This window comes from Apteryx mantelli, chromosome 1 (assembly GCF_036417845.1).
Source record: "Apteryx mantelli isolate bAptMan1 chromosome 1, bAptMan1.hap1, whole genome shotgun sequence".
Classification (NCBI taxonomy): domain Eukaryota; kingdom Metazoa; phylum Chordata; class Aves; order Apterygiformes; family Apterygidae; genus Apteryx; species Apteryx mantelli.
Window position 1 is genome coordinate 197,508,695 of NC_089978.1, and position 19,545 is coordinate 197,528,239.

General features: G+C 37.7%; 1 protein-coding gene across 1 annotated transcript in view; it reads right to left on the reverse strand.

Moving 5' to 3' along the window:
• CADPS2 (calcium dependent secretion activator 2) overlaps window positions 1–19,545 on the reverse strand; it is a 337,763-nt gene that overhangs the window by 269,076 nt on the left and 49,142 nt on the right. The window contains exon 2 of the mRNA XM_067289963.1: window positions 6,567–6,680. Within this exon, the coding sequence (XP_067146064.1) occupies window positions 6,567–6,680 (114 nt within the window). The remainder of the gene's footprint in view (window positions 1–6,566; window positions 6,681–19,545) is intronic.

The window sequence follows — 19,545 nt, forward strand, 5'->3', positions numbered from 1 at the left end:
AAGTTTCACATGATGATTTCTTGAAGTTTTCCATGTAGAAGCTCAGTATTCATTTCTATTATCTGCAGAAAATTTCCACAAGTACTAACCTGGTTTTAGGTAGTCAACTAGAGAAATGCTGAGGTACCTTAATGACATTAAAACCACATATTTTAAGTTCCCTCTCACAGAACCAATTCTAAAAGACAAACACATGCAAAAGAAGAGGATACCTGGAGCCCAGAAGGGAGTCCCTCTATCCTCATTTGCGACAGCAGACACCTCTAGCACACCTCAGAGCACGGATGGTGCAGAGATCGGGCTCAGATGGCACAGGTCTACGCTAAACCTTGTCCAACAGTGAGCAGACTCCGTAGGGGTCTGCAATTAGACTTTCTAACAGGCCTCTGCTCAGCATGGAAGAAGCATAGATTGTCTAAAATATGTTTTAATTTGTTGTATCTTATCTCTCCCTCACTTCTTTGAGGAACATAATTACACTGCTAACACTGCGACAATCTCCATTACACATCAAATTGTGGCTGCCGATCCAAAACTTTGAAGGCATTAGAGTTTCTTCAACGAAATGGATGACCTAGATAAAACTTCTTTACTTCTGTTACATGGAGGTGGCCTAAAAACATTTTTATGAAGCTTTTCAAAGAACTGGCCTAAAACAGATCTCTAAGATAACACAAAATTTCACTGACCTGGAGTTTGCTAAAGTTTTAAAGCAACTGGAAAGAAAATAACTGTGTAAATGCTGATTAATTTAAAGTAAATGCAACTAAAAACATATTTGCTGTGGAAAGGCTCCCTCACAAGGCAGAACACAAGATTATCCTGAAGTTAATATATGAAAACATGTTGTTGAAACAGTTTTAGCAAATGAGCCCATATCATCAGTAACTCCCAAATCACTCTAGTATTCAGGTTTTCGATGATGATCTAAACAAAGCAAAAAGCCCATAGCCTTTAACACATCTCTCTATATAAGCTACTTATGACTTTTGGGGGGAAAAAAAAAAAAAAAAAAAAAACACGAAAGCAGTAATCAGTGAAATTATGCCCTGAAAATCAGTTAGCTTCAACAATTTTTATCCTAATGTATTTAAATAAATGTTCAGTCTACTGATTCCATTACTTTGCCTTGATAATATCAAAACAGAGCATTCCAACATTTAATTACTGCTTATTTTGTGCACAGTATGTTTTGATTCTAAAGAATGCTATTTAGTTCCTTTAGAATTCATCTTTAACCCCGAAATATTCATCAGGATCATAGGGGCCTTTTGTTATCTTCAATGAAATGCCGTATCTAAAATAGCTGATATTAAAATCAAGCCATAAAAGCAACTGAAATACCACTTAGTCCAGAAAACTACTTCTTTTCTGCAGTTTCACCACTGAGATACTTTCACCCCTCACCTCCTTGACATATGTACAAAAACCTTCAGACCAATTTTTCCATAATTACAGGCAGAACTAGCATCATCACTTCACTCCTTCCATTACAAAAAAACTTCAACTTTTATCCGACTAACCTTTTACAGCTGAATGTCTTCATAGAAAAACCCCAATAAACACAATTCCTCCTCCTCTAAAGATAAGGGTAAGGAACAATCAACAGTTTTGTCACACTAGTGCTCCCATCACATGGGCCAAACAATTGATATGCTTTCATGCTTCCTGTGAATATCCACACAGATTTGATCAAGTTAAAGAGACAGTGATGTTATCACAGTCTTGATATACTGGTAGAGGTTTACTGCATTATTTAGATATAGTTTCCTTCCATTCTGTGTCTCTACTGAGCTTTTCAGCTCCTTAACAGCCCTGTATCGACTATTCTGAACATGCTCACGACTGCAGTTGTCCATCTTCACACCATGACAGCCTTGGTCATTTGCACATGTGGAGTCCTTTCTGCATATAACCTGCAACCCAGAGAAGGAAGGTGCTCTCTGCCTCAGATGGAGAGGGAAAACACAAAGTACAAAAGCTAAGACTGAAAAAAGCAGGAAAGTCAGACTTAGGAAAGGTGTGACTACAGAGACCACCTTGTCCAAGCACCAGTCTACAAGTAGTATTCATGCCCCACTCCTCCCTTGCTGACAGGTTACCCACAGTGGCTTTGCACTGGCAGTTAAGGTTTTCATATCAAAAGTGTTTGTAGGACATTTGCTCTACTTACTGAAGAAGCTGAGAGGTGTCATCCACCCACCTACTATGGGAAGGGAAAGGTTTGTCTTACAATTTAGATAACTGCAGAGATGGGCCCTCTGCTTTTTGTTGTTAATGAAAAGAAAAAACAACCAAAACCAAACACTTTTTTCATCCTTACAACCCCTCCCACCCCAGCCCTGAAGTACAGAACCATTAGCTAGGGCAAGAATTTCCTGTCTCATCAGTTTTCAGCTATGGGCCAACCTCAGTTCTTTCCTATTGTCTGACTGTGGCACACAACAATTTGGTTTTGCCAAAGACTACCACATCTGAATTTAAATAGAAATTAAGTAAGTTAAAAATGATCTCTATACCACAGGCCAATACATAAAGTCAAACTAAACCCAATTTTAAATTAAAAAAAAAAAAAAATCCTGCATTTAACACTTGGATTTAAGTGGCATTCAGTAATTATGGCCTACTTCAAATGAAGAAGCAAATAAAACATGAAAAACACCAGTAGATAAAATTTCTTGCAGCACAATGTCTGAAGTAGTGACTAAAATGCAGAACTTGTGACTGTTATAATACTGAAGAAACTTCCACAATATTTGAAATATTCATCACTTTTCTTTGCACCTACTTTACTCATGCCTAAGACTGCATAAGTTCAAGACTGAAGGATCAGCACTGTATGTTTAGCTGAATATATATACACATCTATTATGGTCTTAGGTGAAAAAGTCTCTTAACAGGGCTCTTCACAAGAGCATTTTCCTATCTACATGAATGAACATGTAAGAATTTGAGAGAATATCTACTATTTTATAGATATCTCTTCTAAAAAAATTAACTGGGTTAAAATATGTGAAGAAATAGTCTATTACATAAATCATCTCCCCTCTTAATTTTACACTTAGCAGTGTGTCCAATATAATTACTCATAATAAATTGCCATATGATTGAATTTTTCTTTTTATCCAAAAATCATCACCAACATCTGATGTTCTAGATGATTAGAATCTGGCTCAATGTCTGTAATGAAATTTTCCACAAAAAAAATTACCTTAATTCTGAAAGAATTATTACAGAAACAGGATTGTAAACATATTTTTCTATTTTTCTAAAACTATATTAGGATGGAAGAGGAAACAAATCAACAAGACAATCGCAGTTATATGAACACAAAAAAGAATCTTGTTAAATTTAGACCAGGCTTTTTAAAAAGTGTGTGTGGGGAGATTACACAGAACAAGAAAAGAACCATTTCTGGAGAATTACAGAAAAGTCAAGGTAACTTTTCCTATGAATTGTTTTCTCATTAGATTTTTAAGACAGATAAAAAATAATGCCAGAATATTAAGAGAAAGTCTTAACAAACACAATAGAGGAGACATAGTGCTAGAGGATAAGCCAACAAAGCTGAACACTGATGACCTTCCAAAACAGTCCTGACACAGGAACATGACTCTCATAACACAATGAAATCAATAAAAGAAAAAAAATGTATTAAGCAGACATAAATTTTCCTTTAAGCAAATATTTCTAGAAAAGTAAAACAAAGACTTAACTATGGTAAATTCCTTAATCCTGGGAACTTACTTCTAGATTCCTAAATCAAGAGGAAAAACTCTGAATGAAACGAGTTATTCTAGATAGGTTTAGTGACTTAAAACACCCAGAACTAATAATACAGGATTTTATATCATACACAAAAAACAGACCTTCTGCTTCATATTCAAGGTTTAAGAGTTAGGCATGGAAAACAACCTACAGTAGTGAGAATACCCTGTCTTTGAGGGCAGTATTGTAATACATCTCAAATCATGACTACTGCATAGGACTAAAGGGAAATCAATCATTTTCAGAGTGAAAAAATTGCTATGCAGTCCATGTATTGGTTTCTTTACACATCAGATAAAATTGAACTGTAGCTCAGCATCTAAACTAAAGCATAAGAAAATTAAGATTAAGGCTGATGAGATGCTGTGTGACTGAGACAAGCAAGATGTCCGTAGTTCAAAGTACTAACAAAGGTCAACAAATAAGAGATATGCTGGATCACATGTGGAAGACATACAGACTGGGAAGCATCAGAACACAGCATAAACTGAACACACAAATAAGTAGAAGAGCTTATATTTTCAACAAATGGATAACTAATCAAATAAAAAGGGCATGAAAGCCACTTATAAATGATAATAAGAGAATATGTTGCAAGATGCATAAAAGTTGATTAACGTGTGTTGAAGAAAAGCAGTAGATTTAATCATGTCTCCTGAAAAGCTGTATTCAGTAAATTAACGTTGCATACTGGTGACTATCTCCCACAACCCTAAAAAGAAATTAAAATGGCAAACAAATATTGACTCAAACTGCACAACTGGAAAAAGGTAAAGCAAGTCTGGAAGGAAATCCCTGGAAAGAATGGAAAATGGATTTGTAGGGGGGAGAGAAAAGGGGGAAAAGACTCCAAAGCAACTCCTTATGGCTGGTAGGTGAGCTCACAGTGTACAAGTAGTGCCCATGGCACCAGCCTATGGTGTCATTACAGACTTGATAATAATGCCAGAACCTTTAGAAGCCTCTGTTTGAAACTGGATGGTTAGAACATTTGTACACAGAATTAAAAATGCTGAATAGCTGAAAATAGCTGAAGAATTTGGGTCTTCCACTTTATATGGCTATCTTAGATTATTAAGTGTAGCATTTCACTGTAAGAACAAATATACTGCAAAAGTAGTTCTAGATGACTCCAGATAGTTTCATTAACAAGAGACACAAAGTTAATCTTACCTGGAAAGTAACATGTTTAGGCATTTATTTTAAAATCACTTTTTTTAACCACCTTATCTTTTCCAAACAAGAGGTTACTTCTGGTACATCAGTTGGTGCTTTTAAGTTTGTTCAGCCACATTTAACAGATGCTTCTGGATCCTAACTCTCCTTTATCGCTTCCTTCTTTATGAGGTTTAATAATACCTCCTCATACCCAAATCCCATTTAAAACAAGTATAGCCTTTCTTAGACACCTAGTTTAAAGAAAGAACAATAAATGCTATGTACTTTTCAATTCTACCCTATGTTTAGTACCCTGAAACATTCCATTGCTAGCTATTTTCCCCCTAAAAACTATTACTGGGCAGCTAACTAGCTCAGCTTTGTGTCGCGCAATCTTCCAAACTATCCCTTCTACTAGTCTTAACTTTATCAGTCCAGAATTATACAAAAAAAGAGGATTACTTTTTGACTCTTATACTGTTCTTCCCTCCTCCCCACACACACTACTTTGGGAGTGTTCATATTCTCATGTTTCATCTGCAAACTTGCAACCTAAGTCAGATCCTTCCCCATGCTTTCCCAAGGATTTTTATGAGATTTCCTTCATTCTCTCTGCTTTAGCACCAATCAGACCGGGAATTTGGGGAAACTCTGACTGATCTATGACAGGAAGCCCTTCTGCCCTCGCCTATCCCTTCTTTTTTGTGTGCAACATAATTTAAAGTATATAAAGTCAACAACAATGTAAGTTACATCTTTTCCTCCATGAATAAAACTTTTATTTACTAGCAGAGAATAGCTGAGAGGGATAAGGACAAATAACATTAAAAATAAAGCTAGAGAATTTAAAAATGATGTGGTAGAGTGAAATAAAAGAAATACAAGTTTAATATACAGCCCTCGTGATTCACTAAGCAAGTTTGAAGTTACATTAGATAAATGAATTCACAATACCATTTGCTAATGAAACAAAATATATTCTTATATAGTCATGTGTTTCTGATGTTAGGAAAAGGACAGTGAACTATCATCTTAGTTTGGGACGGGACCTATCCCTTAGGCAATTAAAAAGCACATCTGAAAATTGGCACTGGTGCTGGCAATCACAGAGGATGCCAGGAAGCCACCGCTTGGCCCAACTGCATTGAAAGTGTTTTTCCTTTGGGGAGGGAACGAGCAGTTTGTCTCCAACAATACTGCACTATAATAAATGAAAATCGGAAGATGCGTTTCTCAAGATAGTAACTTACAACTGAAGCTCTGATTAAAAGAGGTAACGTAGACATATGGCGATAAAGATAGCAGTGCCTAGTTGTATCAAACTCTGCCAGAAAGATGTTTAGCACCAGGGGTTTGGTTTTGTCTCCCCCCGCCCCCAAACAAGTGGATATCTTCTAGTAGGTTAAGAGGTTAAGAGCAGGTTAAGAGGTAAGCAGGTTTATCTCTTGTGCCCAGGCAGTGGACGTAAACTTACAAAACTGCAAAGCTGCGTAGACCGAGGAGGGGGGACACAACACAACGACACACACTGTTTCTAGAAGATTTGGAAGTTCACAGTCATTGAAACTTAAAATTCCTTTCTTTATACATGCATTAAAAGGATCCTATCAGCGGTACAGAAAACAAAGCAAGTAACTCACCTCATAATAACTTCGCACAGCATTGCAGAATGCCTCGTCTGCTACGATCTGTGTCTCCCCATTCAAAAAGGCCTGGAAACGTTCCTTCAGGATCTGTAGTTGCTGCTTATTGAGCTACAGGTGAAAGAGAGAAGGAGAGGGGAGAAAACAATAATAAACGCAGTTAGTCTCAAAGGGAGAACACTCAGCATTAGAACTTTCATTTGGAAAGTACCAATTGGGGAAAAAGGGCCTGGGCTCCCCTCTGGCTGGCTCACTGGTGAGCCGCAGCTCTTCAGAGTCCCAGCTGGGCGAGACAGGTTGCTGCAGCAAGTCACGAACACACCAAGCATCTAAACAAACCTTGACCCTTCCCCTTCTGTCCCTGGGGCTGTGGGGATAAGTTTGCATGTGAAATACTCCTCAGAAGTATCCACACATACTCTGGACTGGATGGCTGACCCTCACCGTGGCAGTAGCTCCAGCTAACAAAACTTAGTTCTTAGCTCCAGCCTTCAAATATTTCAAATCTTTTCAGCCTTCAAATGGCTGAAAAACAACCAAGATGCCTCCAAAATTTTGAGCGGCTCAAGCAGTACTGCAGGCAAGTTTTAACAAATACGCTCACCACAAAGAGAAGAGACTCCTACCCACCAGTGTTGTATCGCTACCTATAGAGACAAAAACAATCTGTGAGAACAGCAGCCACACATCTCCAAGACTGATTCCAAATTTAGTTCAGTGAATTTTGTATCCAACTTGAGAGAATTTTGAAAACAGACTCCAAATAGAGACTGTTACACAATTAAACCTTGCAATCAAATTATTTTATCAATTTACAAAGTTTAATGTTATGGGAAGAAGAAAAACCAGAAAGGTCTCCAGTGATGAGACACAGACTTTTTGCCAGCAGTTCATATAAAGTCTCTAAATATTTAGGAATCTATGAAGAGAAGTTAGAATGGGATATCAGAGGAGACGGCCACCAACATATTGATACAACAAAGCAACAATCATGAATAGTTGTTTTGCTTCCCTCAAACTTAATAACTAATGCACAGCCTTTACCCCAGTGAATATTTTTAAGCTTTAAATTTAACATTAAAAATTTCAAACATAACCGACTGAAAAGCATTTTTCACTTTCCCATGTTTTGTTTAGTTAAAAAAAAGAAAAAGAAAAATGTATATCCAGAAACCAAAAGCATTTTTTAAAAGGGCAAAAAGTTTTATTTGTAATGGATAACCTGCAACAAATAACATTATCCCAAGAGCATAATTGTTTCTTACTTTTAGGCATCTCCAGTAAGAACAGTGACTTAAGACTTTCAGGTCACTACTGTAGACACTGAACTCATTTAAGCTACAACACTGTTACAGGATTAACAAAATTGCTGCTATGCTGCCAATGTGGCTACCTTGGACAACTTTTGTTTCCTTCATATCGAGGGAGCTTTTTCATTCTTCATAAAGTTTGCTAAGTTCGTCAAGTCACTTGCTTTTATGAAACATATAGCACTTTACTACAAAACTGTCTCCAAATTATACGCAAAACCCAAACCTTACCATTTGTTCTATTTTCACAGGAAAAAATAGTATAGATATCTAAGTATTAAATATAAGAAATCCTTTAAGAAGTTGCAAAATGTAGGAGGTAGCAATGCAAAGCCAAAGAACTATGCCTTTGAGAGAGGAAAAAAAAACAAAAACAAAACAAGCTCATCAAAATACATGATAATACTGTTCCTCACTGTAACTAAAAGATTAGCAATGAAAAACAGGTCCCAAGAAACCGCTACACAAGAAAAGGCCTGCTTTGGAGGTAAGCAAACTTCAACTGAGGTTGCTGAGACATGGAAATATTTCCCACGTGAGCTCTTCAGAACAGCCGGCCACACACTGAAAGCTTGCCAGTCCATACCATTACTAGTTAAAAACCAATATGAGAGAAGTATTTGTATCATGTCTGCACATATACCAAAAGTAGTATCTATCCACCCACTTTAGACATTCATTCCTTGTACAGAACCTCACAAGTTAGCTCGTTCTAAGAGAATTCAATCTTTATTCCCAAATATGCAAGACAGCTATTTCTTTTTATCTGATACATTTCTTCTCTCATTTTCTAAAGATATTGGAAGAGTTGAGATATCAGAAAACACAAATCACCAGAGATGTTTTGGGCTTTTATTCAAATGTAAGCACATGCTTGTTCTTGCAGGGGATTTTATAAAGAGCTTCCATTCCTGCAGACAATGCCCCATTGCTAAACGAGCAGCTAATTCATTCGAAAGAATATTCACAGGTCTATCACTACAACATGCGGGCTTCCTGCCAAAGCAATTAGGAAAATGTGTTTTCATGCTTGCAGACTTTATTCTTTAGGTGTTTTGCTTGTCTATTACCCACATATCAAACAAAAACATCATGAATAAGGCAAAGAAATATAAATTTAATTCTGACTTCCTCATTTCTAACCATTGTACTTTAAACAAACTGAAATGCCTTTAAAGTACTGCTTATATATTCATTACTTCAAGTAGTAATTCTGAGCATTGAAAGGCATTTGAGAATTACCTTTCTTAAATTACTCATGTTTTAGTGTGATATCTGGATGCGTAATGGAATAAAGTTCTTTGACAAAACTAAAAAATAGTAATTCCAATGAAAAATGCGAGAAGCTACACCTCATACTATGGATGATTTGAAGTATATTTCACAGATCCTGAACACTGTGATACACAGAGATGCAGTTGTGCTAACTGCCAAAATACAGATTAATTTACAGTGGTCCACTCCAGAATACAATTCCTCCATTTTAATATTTATCAGAATACAGAACACTAAATTCTCCCTCCCTCCCATGTTTTACCCTTTATGTTGTTTGTTTTTAATGCATTCATTACCACTCTTCAATTTGAAGGCAAGTACCTTAAAAATATATAAAATTAGTAGCTTAGAAATGCAGACAAGAAGAAAGGTCTAATTCCATTAGGATCCCATTATAGTAAATGGAGAGAAACAGGTGTCTGCAGAAGACATCTTGAGTCTCAGACACTTCTAAACAACTCAGCCACTCAAATCTGAGTTAATTTCAGTTGTCACTCTTGGTTAACAAAGGAAGAGATAAGGTGATCATGGGTAACCAGGATCCCAACTGAAATGCTTAAATTTAGGGGTGATAAATCTGGACCACATTCTTTTGTGCAGCAGTTTACATAAAGGAGCTTAAGCGCATCCTTTTGCTCCAGTACCTGTCCACTGTGCATGCACCCTCTCCTTGGTGCAAGACCTTTCAGCCCTTTGCATCCTGCCTCTCACAAGCCCTATTTCTTTACACCTTTATTGTCAGTACCCCATCCCACATTTTAAGACTAGTAGAAAAAGCTCTGAAAAGATACTTTTACTATTTTTATTTTTTTTTAGTATTTCTACAGGTCCCCAGAAATGTAAGCAGCACTCACATCATGAACTGAAACACACAGTAAGGCTTCATTGGTTCTCTCACGTTTCATCAACCTGCTTTGGTTTTGTAATGTTTATTTGGATTTCACATTCTCAATGATATAGAATCTGTTGTCATAACTCTGTGTGATACTTCACAAATAACTACTACTGTTTCATGGGAGAAAAGATAACTAAATTCCAGCTGTTCAGAACTTCAGTTTAGTCATTCTGCAGAATGCAGGCGAAAAATAAGCAAAGGAAACTTTAAGGGAAAAAAAGATTAACCACCTTAAATTTTTTTCTCTTTATTGCAGCCATGTAACAGGTAAAAAATTCTCTTCTCCTGTCCTTTCCTCTTCTGCAAAGGGTAACATTTTTCTTACTTTACATCTGTTAAACTTAGGAGACTATCAAAGAATGAAAACACATGCTTAAGACAGAATAAACTTTTTGAAGAGCTGTTTAATTTATTTAAGAATAAATAACTTTTGTTTGAGTTGCAGTAGTAAATTTTGCTTTCCTAACTTACACACTAATCAAAGATATCAAAATATCTTCATGCAGTTAATTATTTAAAAGACACAAAAAATCTCACTTGCATTTAACACTTCAAAGTTAGTCCTATTTTCCTTTTACAGCAATAAAAGACTTTTTTGTCAAAGATTGTTGTGGATGCTTTACTTCTTCAATATTTTTAACACTAACACAGCGCTACTTAAAAGTCATGCTGACAATATGCGCTAAAGTAAAGCTTGGATACGAAAATGTAGAAGTATTCCTGTTTCACTCATACCTTTTAACAATTTCAACAAATTGCTTTTACATGCAAGGTTTTACTTCTGTTTTTATAAGAAGCTGCATTTTAAACTGATCTGGCAGTTTAGAAAGTTGTTCCAATGGCACAGTTTTTACTTTATTAGATTATAAACCCCAACACTTTTAAGGAAAAAACAAGCATATAGGCGCTTGTAAAACTGCTTATCCCTTTGGTGTGGAAGAAAAAACAAAGAAAAGAAAACCCTTGCTTCAGAGTATTAGATGTTAGATTTAGGGCATTTTGATCTGTTTGTCACCAGCCACGTACACAGTGCAACTCAGTACTGCCCCAAACACATGCAGGCAACAGCAACAGCTGACAACAGCCGGCAAAGACAGAAGTCCTCTCAGTCGCCACCAGCCTCTCCCCCCTCCAATGCCCCGGAGACCACAGACACCGGGATGCAACCACAGCCTGTGCCTGATCTGATTCCCTGCAAAAACGGAAAACCAAAGAGCTGGACCTAGAGGAATAACATTCTGAACCATTGCCACCTTGTGGCAAATTTAGAAATATAGCAAAAAACAACAACTGCCTATTACACGCTTTCAAACTCACAACCGTGGTTCCTGTGAGCAACAATAAACCTGCGACCTGCCTTAACACGAGCAACAATATTGCTTATCCTCTACTCCCAAATTAAAATAAGCCTTTCTCCTATCATATCTGGATATTCAAGGAAATTAAAAGAAGGTGATGACTGCAATTATAAAAAGAGCTAGATAAAATACTTTTTATACAGTCTGCAAAAAATAAGGGGTGGGAAGGAGCTAGCCAAACAGCCATTCCCCAATTCTCAGCTGCAATGTACATGAACTATAGTACCAACTATTGTTTAAGCCCCCTAACACTTCCTAAACAGGTTTAGTTTTAGTTGCTTCAGAACTATGCCATTTTGCCTGAAGTCTTCCACAGCAGCAACTGTTTTTCGGATAACTTCAGGCAAAACTGTTTAGACTTTTTGAGAGAAGAGCAGAAAAAGAAATAAGGTGATGAGCATTGCTTCAAAAAGCAATCTCTCCCTTTGATTTCTGCCAGGCAATAGAAATTTACATCTGTTGAATTAACAGAAATGAAAGGACAGATAACTCCTTTTTCATCCAATTTCTCCTGCAATTCTTCAAACTTCATTCTTGTGTCTTGTCCTGCCAGACCCTTTGTCAAGGAGAAGGGGGGGGGGGGGAGAAAGAAAGGAGTGAAAATTAATGCTTGGTTATGATCCTGTTGATTGATTCATCCTTCCTGATGTCATCAGTTGAATTTTGCTAAAGAAGAATTTGTCCCACCTGTCCATACCCTCAGCTAAAACCAAAACTGGAGGATACAATGGGCAAATCTGTTTAAAGTGCTGCTCAATAAATACACTGCTTCCACAATGATAGGAAATTCAACTACCAAAAATCTAGCAACAATTCAACTAAAGCAGATGCTAAAAGCCCTACACATTTAAGTGGTCCTCAAGCAAGTGCAGAACAGAAGGTCCACATGCATCTTCATTTAGTAGGTACAGGCTTTACACACTACTCTTTTTTTTTAATATTTTGTTTCACATGTAATCTCTCTGCCTTGAAAGCTAACTGCATCAATGATGATCTAATGCCCTTCCTCCTCAAATCCTCTGACTACATTAGCTAGTTAAAGGATCTCAGGCTCAACTGCTTGTTTCCTGTACCTGCTTTGCAGGGCTCCCCAACCAACCTGGGCATGTTTTATTTTTATTTCCAAATGAGCCTTAGAAGCTTGAACTTACGCAACACAATTTGAAATAATTCTCACTGTATTGCTTAGCTTTGAGAGCCCCCCAAGCCTTACCCACTGTGCTTCGTCCCAGCCAAGCCCTGCTGTAATTCCCAGCTTCCTACCACCACCCCTAGTGATAGAAAGGGTTTTATCCACAGGGCAGAGCTCTGGAAAGAGACACACACACTTCCATCGCAGCAATCGGGGCAGCACACAGAGCCTTAGGCTGAACCTATCATTATCCTCTTCTTCCAACAAAGGAAAATATGTATGCCATGTAACCAGCTGCTAATGAGCTTAATCTTGCATCATTAATGAGAATAAACCTGCAGAGCAAATAGCCAGATATAAACAGTGATTATCACTCCATTTCCCCCTGCTCTCCTCTATCACCTTATCTGCTCTTCCAATATCTGCTTACATAGACAAGAATACTACCAGTCTTTCAGAGCAGAGAAGAGATGGAGAATGTTTATTTTTGGTGAAATACTCAAGAGATTTTCTTCTGAGGAATAAGACTAAATAAATAGTATTAGAGAATCTAACTACTAAAATAAGGATGATAGTTGTGATTATTGTGCTGAACTATGCAGATCTTCATAGTGTAACATAATGGTTCTATATATTATGTTATGTGGGTGACACACAAGGTATGCTGTCCTTTACTATTCATTGCTTTAACCACTTCTATTTTTTAAATAATGGGTAAATATTTTGCTGTCACTTAGCAATCTTAGCTGTTTTTGACTTTCTTAATGCTGAAGTTATTCCAACTTTTTTTTTTTGTATTCTCTTTTGCTGTCACTCAAATAAGACTACTGTGTGTACACGTTGAATATGATATACTGCAGCACCTTAGAGAATTGAGTCTTAGATTTACAAAACAATTTAAATATATTTAACAAACTAATTTCTCATTAACATCATTCTTTATAATCAAAAAAAAAAATCACACTTCCCAATTGTTGGACAGAAGAAAAGATAGAAAGAAGTGGAGGGAAAAAAATAACTATTTAGGAGTTTCTCACATTAATTGTTGATTTGTTGTCAAAACAAACTCACTCTTTTTCAATCTTCTAAGGACCGGGCTGCACCAGGAAAGAAAGCATCTGCTCTGCGTTTGTCCTAAATGCAATAAAATATCACACCCAGACAAAAGCTGTCTCCTCAGAGATGATGTTGTCAATGTAGCTGCAATCATTTTTCTCTTTTTACCTGCTCCGAAGATTTATTATAGGATTTGGCTGACAATCATCAACTAGATTTATATTATTGCATTAATTCCTTCTGTGAGCAAACTTCACTGCTCTCCTCTCCACTTTCAGTTGCTGCATGCACATGACACAGTTAGGCCATGTATGCTTCATTGTCCCTCATGCCATCTCCCGTTCAGGTACTGGTACTTTAGTTGTTATATGTTATCAAAACCACAAGGAGACCATCATTTCTGAAAGTTATACAAGTGGAGCTTCCACAGAAAACTCTGATGATGGATCGTGCATGTTACCATGAAAATCATGCCTGGAAGAGATGCACACAGTGACCTTTCCCCAAGCTGGGAACCTCAACTACCAGTGCCTTTCCAGAAATTAAAACTGAACAAAATTTTAGAGGAAACTGTTGAAATCATTTCCAAGATCTACAGCTCTGACTCACAGTGTATGTCACTGGTCTAAACAGCACTGCACTGAATGGATTTGCATCACTCATTCCTTTCTACAGCACAGCTCCTCCTCTGCATCCACATCATTTCTTATATCCTGACATGTCAACTGTGCACCCCCCCAAACCATTTGTCAGAAAAACTATTTGTCCAAAGATAGCTAGACGTCTCATTTTGCAAAACTTCTCCACATACAAATTAAGCTGCCAGAAACAGCACCTTAAAAGTGTTGCACTGAAGAGCTTTGTCTGCAAACAACCTTGTACTAGGATACTTTGCTGTATCTGCAGCAAGGATCTCAAACTGCATCTGTGGAGACTACAGCAGAGCTGTTTGAACTAACAGAAACATCAGGAAAAAAACACATTCCTGCAACCTACTCTTATCTTTCTGAGACTGACATAAATGTTCCATTTTTTCCCACTTTCTAGGGAGATGCTGTGATCACACAACCCTTCCTTGTCTGTGCAAACATCAGCTTCTTCCCCACACAAGTAACTTCTGCATGTATTTTCCAGCTGTAATCAGTTCCAACAAAAAGGCATGGAGGTTTCACAGATATCTCAAGTTTTTACCTTCTTCAAAAAACAAATTTAAAAAGAAACACAAATTACTGTTCTCAGTGACAGAAATGCTAGCAGAACTAAGCCACTGTAACTCCTGTTTGGTACTAAGCAAATACAAACTCTAAGTTACCTGCTCATCACACTCTGTGGCTACGTATTTCAGGACTAAGAAAGAATAACAAAAAAAACCCACCCAGAATAAAATCCAGAACAAAGCATCTACTTTATTCTGGATTACTGGTTTATCCCGACAATGTTTAAAAATTATTTCAACAAATTCAGTGTAATTTTATAGACTCTTTTCCACAAAATTTTATCTGCAGTTTTATTAATAAGCAGAATCGTGTCTCTGCAAGGGCTAGAAATCATAGAGAAAAGTAGGATTGATGGAACTGCTGGAAGTCATCTAGTCCAGCATCTCAAAGCAAGCCCAGCTCTGAAGTTATGTTGCTCTGAAGTCATGCTGTGCAGGGCCTTGTGCAGCCCAGCTTCGCTTATCCCCAAGGATGGAGATACTGCAGACTCTCTAGCAAGCTGCTCCAGTGCTCATTCCAAAGTTTTTTTCCTAATATCTAGAGAGAATTTCCCTTGTTGCAGCTTGTGATCGCTACCTTCTGCCCTTTCCTTGTGCACCTCTGAAAAGAGTCCAGCTCCATCTTCCATATAGTCCTGCCACCTTAAGGACTAGAAGACTGCACTAAGGCCTCCCCCTTAACCTTCTCCAGGCTAAAGAAACTCAGATCTCTCCACCTCCCCTTATGCATCATGTGTTTCATCTCCTTGTGGACTTTTTTGAGTTTGTTGATGCTGTTGTACTGGAGACCCAAAAATGGACACAGTATTCCAAATGTGGCCTCACCAGTGCAAAGTAGAAAAGAAAATAAAAGCACCTCCCTTGACCTTCCAGCTGCTCTCTGCTGCAGCTGAGTATGTGGCTAGCCTTCATTCCTGCAGCTCACATTCCACTTGCTGTCCACCTGGACCCCCGGGCCTTTGCTGCAGGCCCTCAAGCCAGTCAGTCCCTCATCTGTAAAGATGCAAGGTGGTCTGTCCCAGGTGTGAGGCTTTGTATTTGTCCGTATTGAACTTCAGGAGGTTCTTGTTGGCCCACTTGTCCAGGAAGTCAAGAGTCCCCTGAAGAGCAGCCCTGCCATTCTGCGTTGCATATGGTCCTCTCAATTGTCATAATCTGAGAATTTGTTGAGGCTGCATCCAGTTTTATTTTCAAGGTCATTGATGAAATTCAACACCATCAGCTTCAGCATCAATCCCTGAGGAACATACTTTTAACCAGCTGCTAGTTAAGACTGCAAAATAACGAACATTTCTGCCTAATGGTCCAGAGTTTTTCACCACCTTGTAACTGACTGATCCAGTCCACTTCTCAATTTGGCTAGATGGATATTAAGAGAGATCGTGTCAAAAACCTTGCTAAAGTCAAGGTAAATGGCATCTACTGCTCTGCTGTCATTCACAGAGGCAGACTTTTCATCAGAGAAGGCAACTGGATTGGTCAAAAGCATGATTTGCCCTTGGAAGTCAAAGCTGGCTGTTCCTCATCATCTGTATGTCCTTTGTGCTTGAAAATGGTTTCCATGAGAACTTGTTCCATAATATTCCCAGGGAACAAAGTAAAGCCTCTAGTTCGAGACCTTCCTTTCTTCTTGCTGAAGGTTTCTTGCTTATGTTGAAGATGGCATAATATTTCTCCAGTCACCAAGGACCTCCCTGCATCACCTTTCAAAGATGATAGGGCACACCCTTGGATGAACCTTGTTTGGCCCTACGACCAACGTCCAGCTTACTTAAGTACTCCCTAACTTGATCTTCTACCTTGGGTAGGACCTCTCTCCTCCGATATTTTCTGTTAAGCACAAAAACTGAGGAAGCCTGAGAGTAGACCTTGCCAGTAAAGATCAACCCAAAGAAGGCATGGAGTATCTCAGCCTTTCCTGGCAGCAAGTCACCCACTCCATTCTGGAGCAGACCCATATCTTCTTTTGCTGCTGATGTATCTTCAGCCCTCCTAATTCCATTCCTGTCTCTCCAGGTGATGCTTCTACATTTGTCCTTTGTCACCTGTTCCCACTTTCATCTTCCATATTCTCCATTTTTACATTAGAAGTTCTCATTCAGTTATACAGGCCTCCTTCTACACTTGATCATTTTCTTGTACATCAGGATAGACTACATTTGGTCAATCTTTCTACACTCTCCCCAGGTCACCATCCCAACAAAAACAAGAAAGTATCACTTCTTTATGAAGATTAGAAAGATAAATAGACAATAAATAAATTGCAGCACAAACAAGTGTTTTCAACCACAGCTTTCTAGCTTCATGAGAAATAAATAGAAGCAGATGGTCCACACCACTGAATCACCCTTCAGGTTAAGGGCAATAATTTCAAGCTTCAAAACTGTATCTCATTAATTTCTTCATTTCTTCAACTCTAAATAACACTAATGTCAAAGAAAATATAACAAGATTAACAGATAACAGACATCCATAAACACCTTGCCAAAGTACACTGTAGGTACAAAAAATTTGCTCGGGAGACTGGACAATTTTATGGAAGAGAAATCTACTGCAAATTATATACATAGAAATGCTGCATAATAAATGCAAAGAAACCACATCTGGCAGACGAAGTTGCTGAGATGAATATAATTAGAGGATTTATCATATACACTTGCCCCATTTTCACTCTCATCCTAGGCACTGGATTATGGTCACCATTAGAAAAAGTGTCATTGGTAGATGGACTGTTTTTCCAATCCAATTAATAAATGAAGAACCTGAAGAAACAGAAGTAAATCCAAGCCTATCAGGTCATTAGAAGTTGTTTCTTCACATCATATGGACACACATACTTTACACATGACCATACACAGCCCAATTTAGCTATATTATGGTAGAACTAGGATGCTTACTCTACCTGTGCAAGTACTGTGCAAATCCAAATTACCTTCAGCTTTATCCAGCAAGGACACCACCGCTGAGAAAGAGACAGCCATTTTGAACGAGCCATCCCAGTATCACTTCATCATATATTGTACACTTATATTTGTCACAGTCTCCTACCTTGGACTTCACATGGAAAAACTGCAGTGGGAGAAGTTTCTACATTGCAACCCTCCCCTAGACTCTTAAAACCAACTTTCAGACCAACCTAAGGAGCCCACTCACCACAAACAAGAGCTAGACACCATCTGAACAATAAATACAAACATCTACATAATCATCACAAGAAACATCCTCCGTGACAGACCCATCCAAATCCCTGAATACATGTATTTATCAGAACATAATATAATTTTGAACCAGCACTGCAGACGATCTCATAAAAACTACAGGGATAGAACTAAGCATCTACTGCACAAGGCACCTAACTCGTACAAACATTCCCTTAACAGCAAAGAGGACACTTCTCATGAAAGCACGTGCTCCATCTCTGACCTCCCAGTCCTATTTCTCAGAGCTGTCTCTGGGAACTAATTCTCACAAGCCTACAGGATTCTAAAACTCATGAATCTCATGAAAAAGTTTAGTTTTGTGATGCATTATAATTCTACCAGAGAAATGTTCAATAAGTAGATAAGAGCTTTATCATCTTCCCCCTGCTAATACCCATCTCCAATCTCCATAACTATCTTTTCTCTAACACAGTCTAATTGACTACTGTAACAATCAAGAACAATTATTCCCAGCTAGCAGTTAACTCTGAAGTGTTATGTTCCTTTTTCAAACTTGAATATCTCACATGCCTAAAACCTGGCTCTGACCCCAAATCATACAGACTGGTCTAATAGAAGGTATTACTTTTCCCCAAAAATCTTGTTCTGCTTATGCCCTAGGGGGAAAAAAAAACCAAAACTATTTTGCATATTACTTAACAAAATTTGTAGTAGACTTCAGGACTTTTAAGTACAATCAAACATCTTCCTGAACCAAATGTTCTAGTTGAAAGAAAGGTTTTTAAAAAGGAACAACAGGATGTATTTTTTAAATGCACATAATTAAGAAGTCAGACTAGGACATCACAGTCCTTCTGGTCAATCTGCAGGAAATTCTCAGGGCTTAATTTACACAGTTGAAACTACTGGCTGAGCAATACAGATTTTATAATGAAATCTGACTGCAGTCTTAAGCAGTACTTCAATTAGTTTCTAATTCTTGAACTGAACAAAAGATCCTTCCAAAGGAGAAGCAAAGATAGCAGTATTATTTGAGAGCATATTACAATCAAACACATGTTTTGTCAGGTGTACATACACTGGACTCAATCCATCCTTTCTATACTAAAATATACAAATGTAGGATGCAAATTTTTACAATTAGTCATACTCATCAACACATTTGAAACGCAGATTGAGCATTCCACAGTCAGTCTCATTCAGGTTATACTAATTACATGACTACGGTTTCCTCTTTTGTAGAAACCTTATTTTAGTCTGTGAAAAGTTTGCACACAGTACTCTCAGATGTCTGCTGACATCCTCTAGAGTATTTTTTATTAACAGGTAAAATAGATTCATTAATTAGTGTAAATTCAGTCATCTTTCTGGAAAAATGAGTCTGTGTCTTCAGAACTGTAAGCTATAACACTAAAAATGTGGAATGAAAATAGAGTATATGTAAATCTCTAAATGTTCACTTTTCACATTCTAAATGGATCTCTCGGGCTTCACGCATTTCTTAACAGAGGTCCAAGAGACTGCTATGCTAATTCTATCCAAAGCTGTATTTCCCTGGACAATCCTTATATAA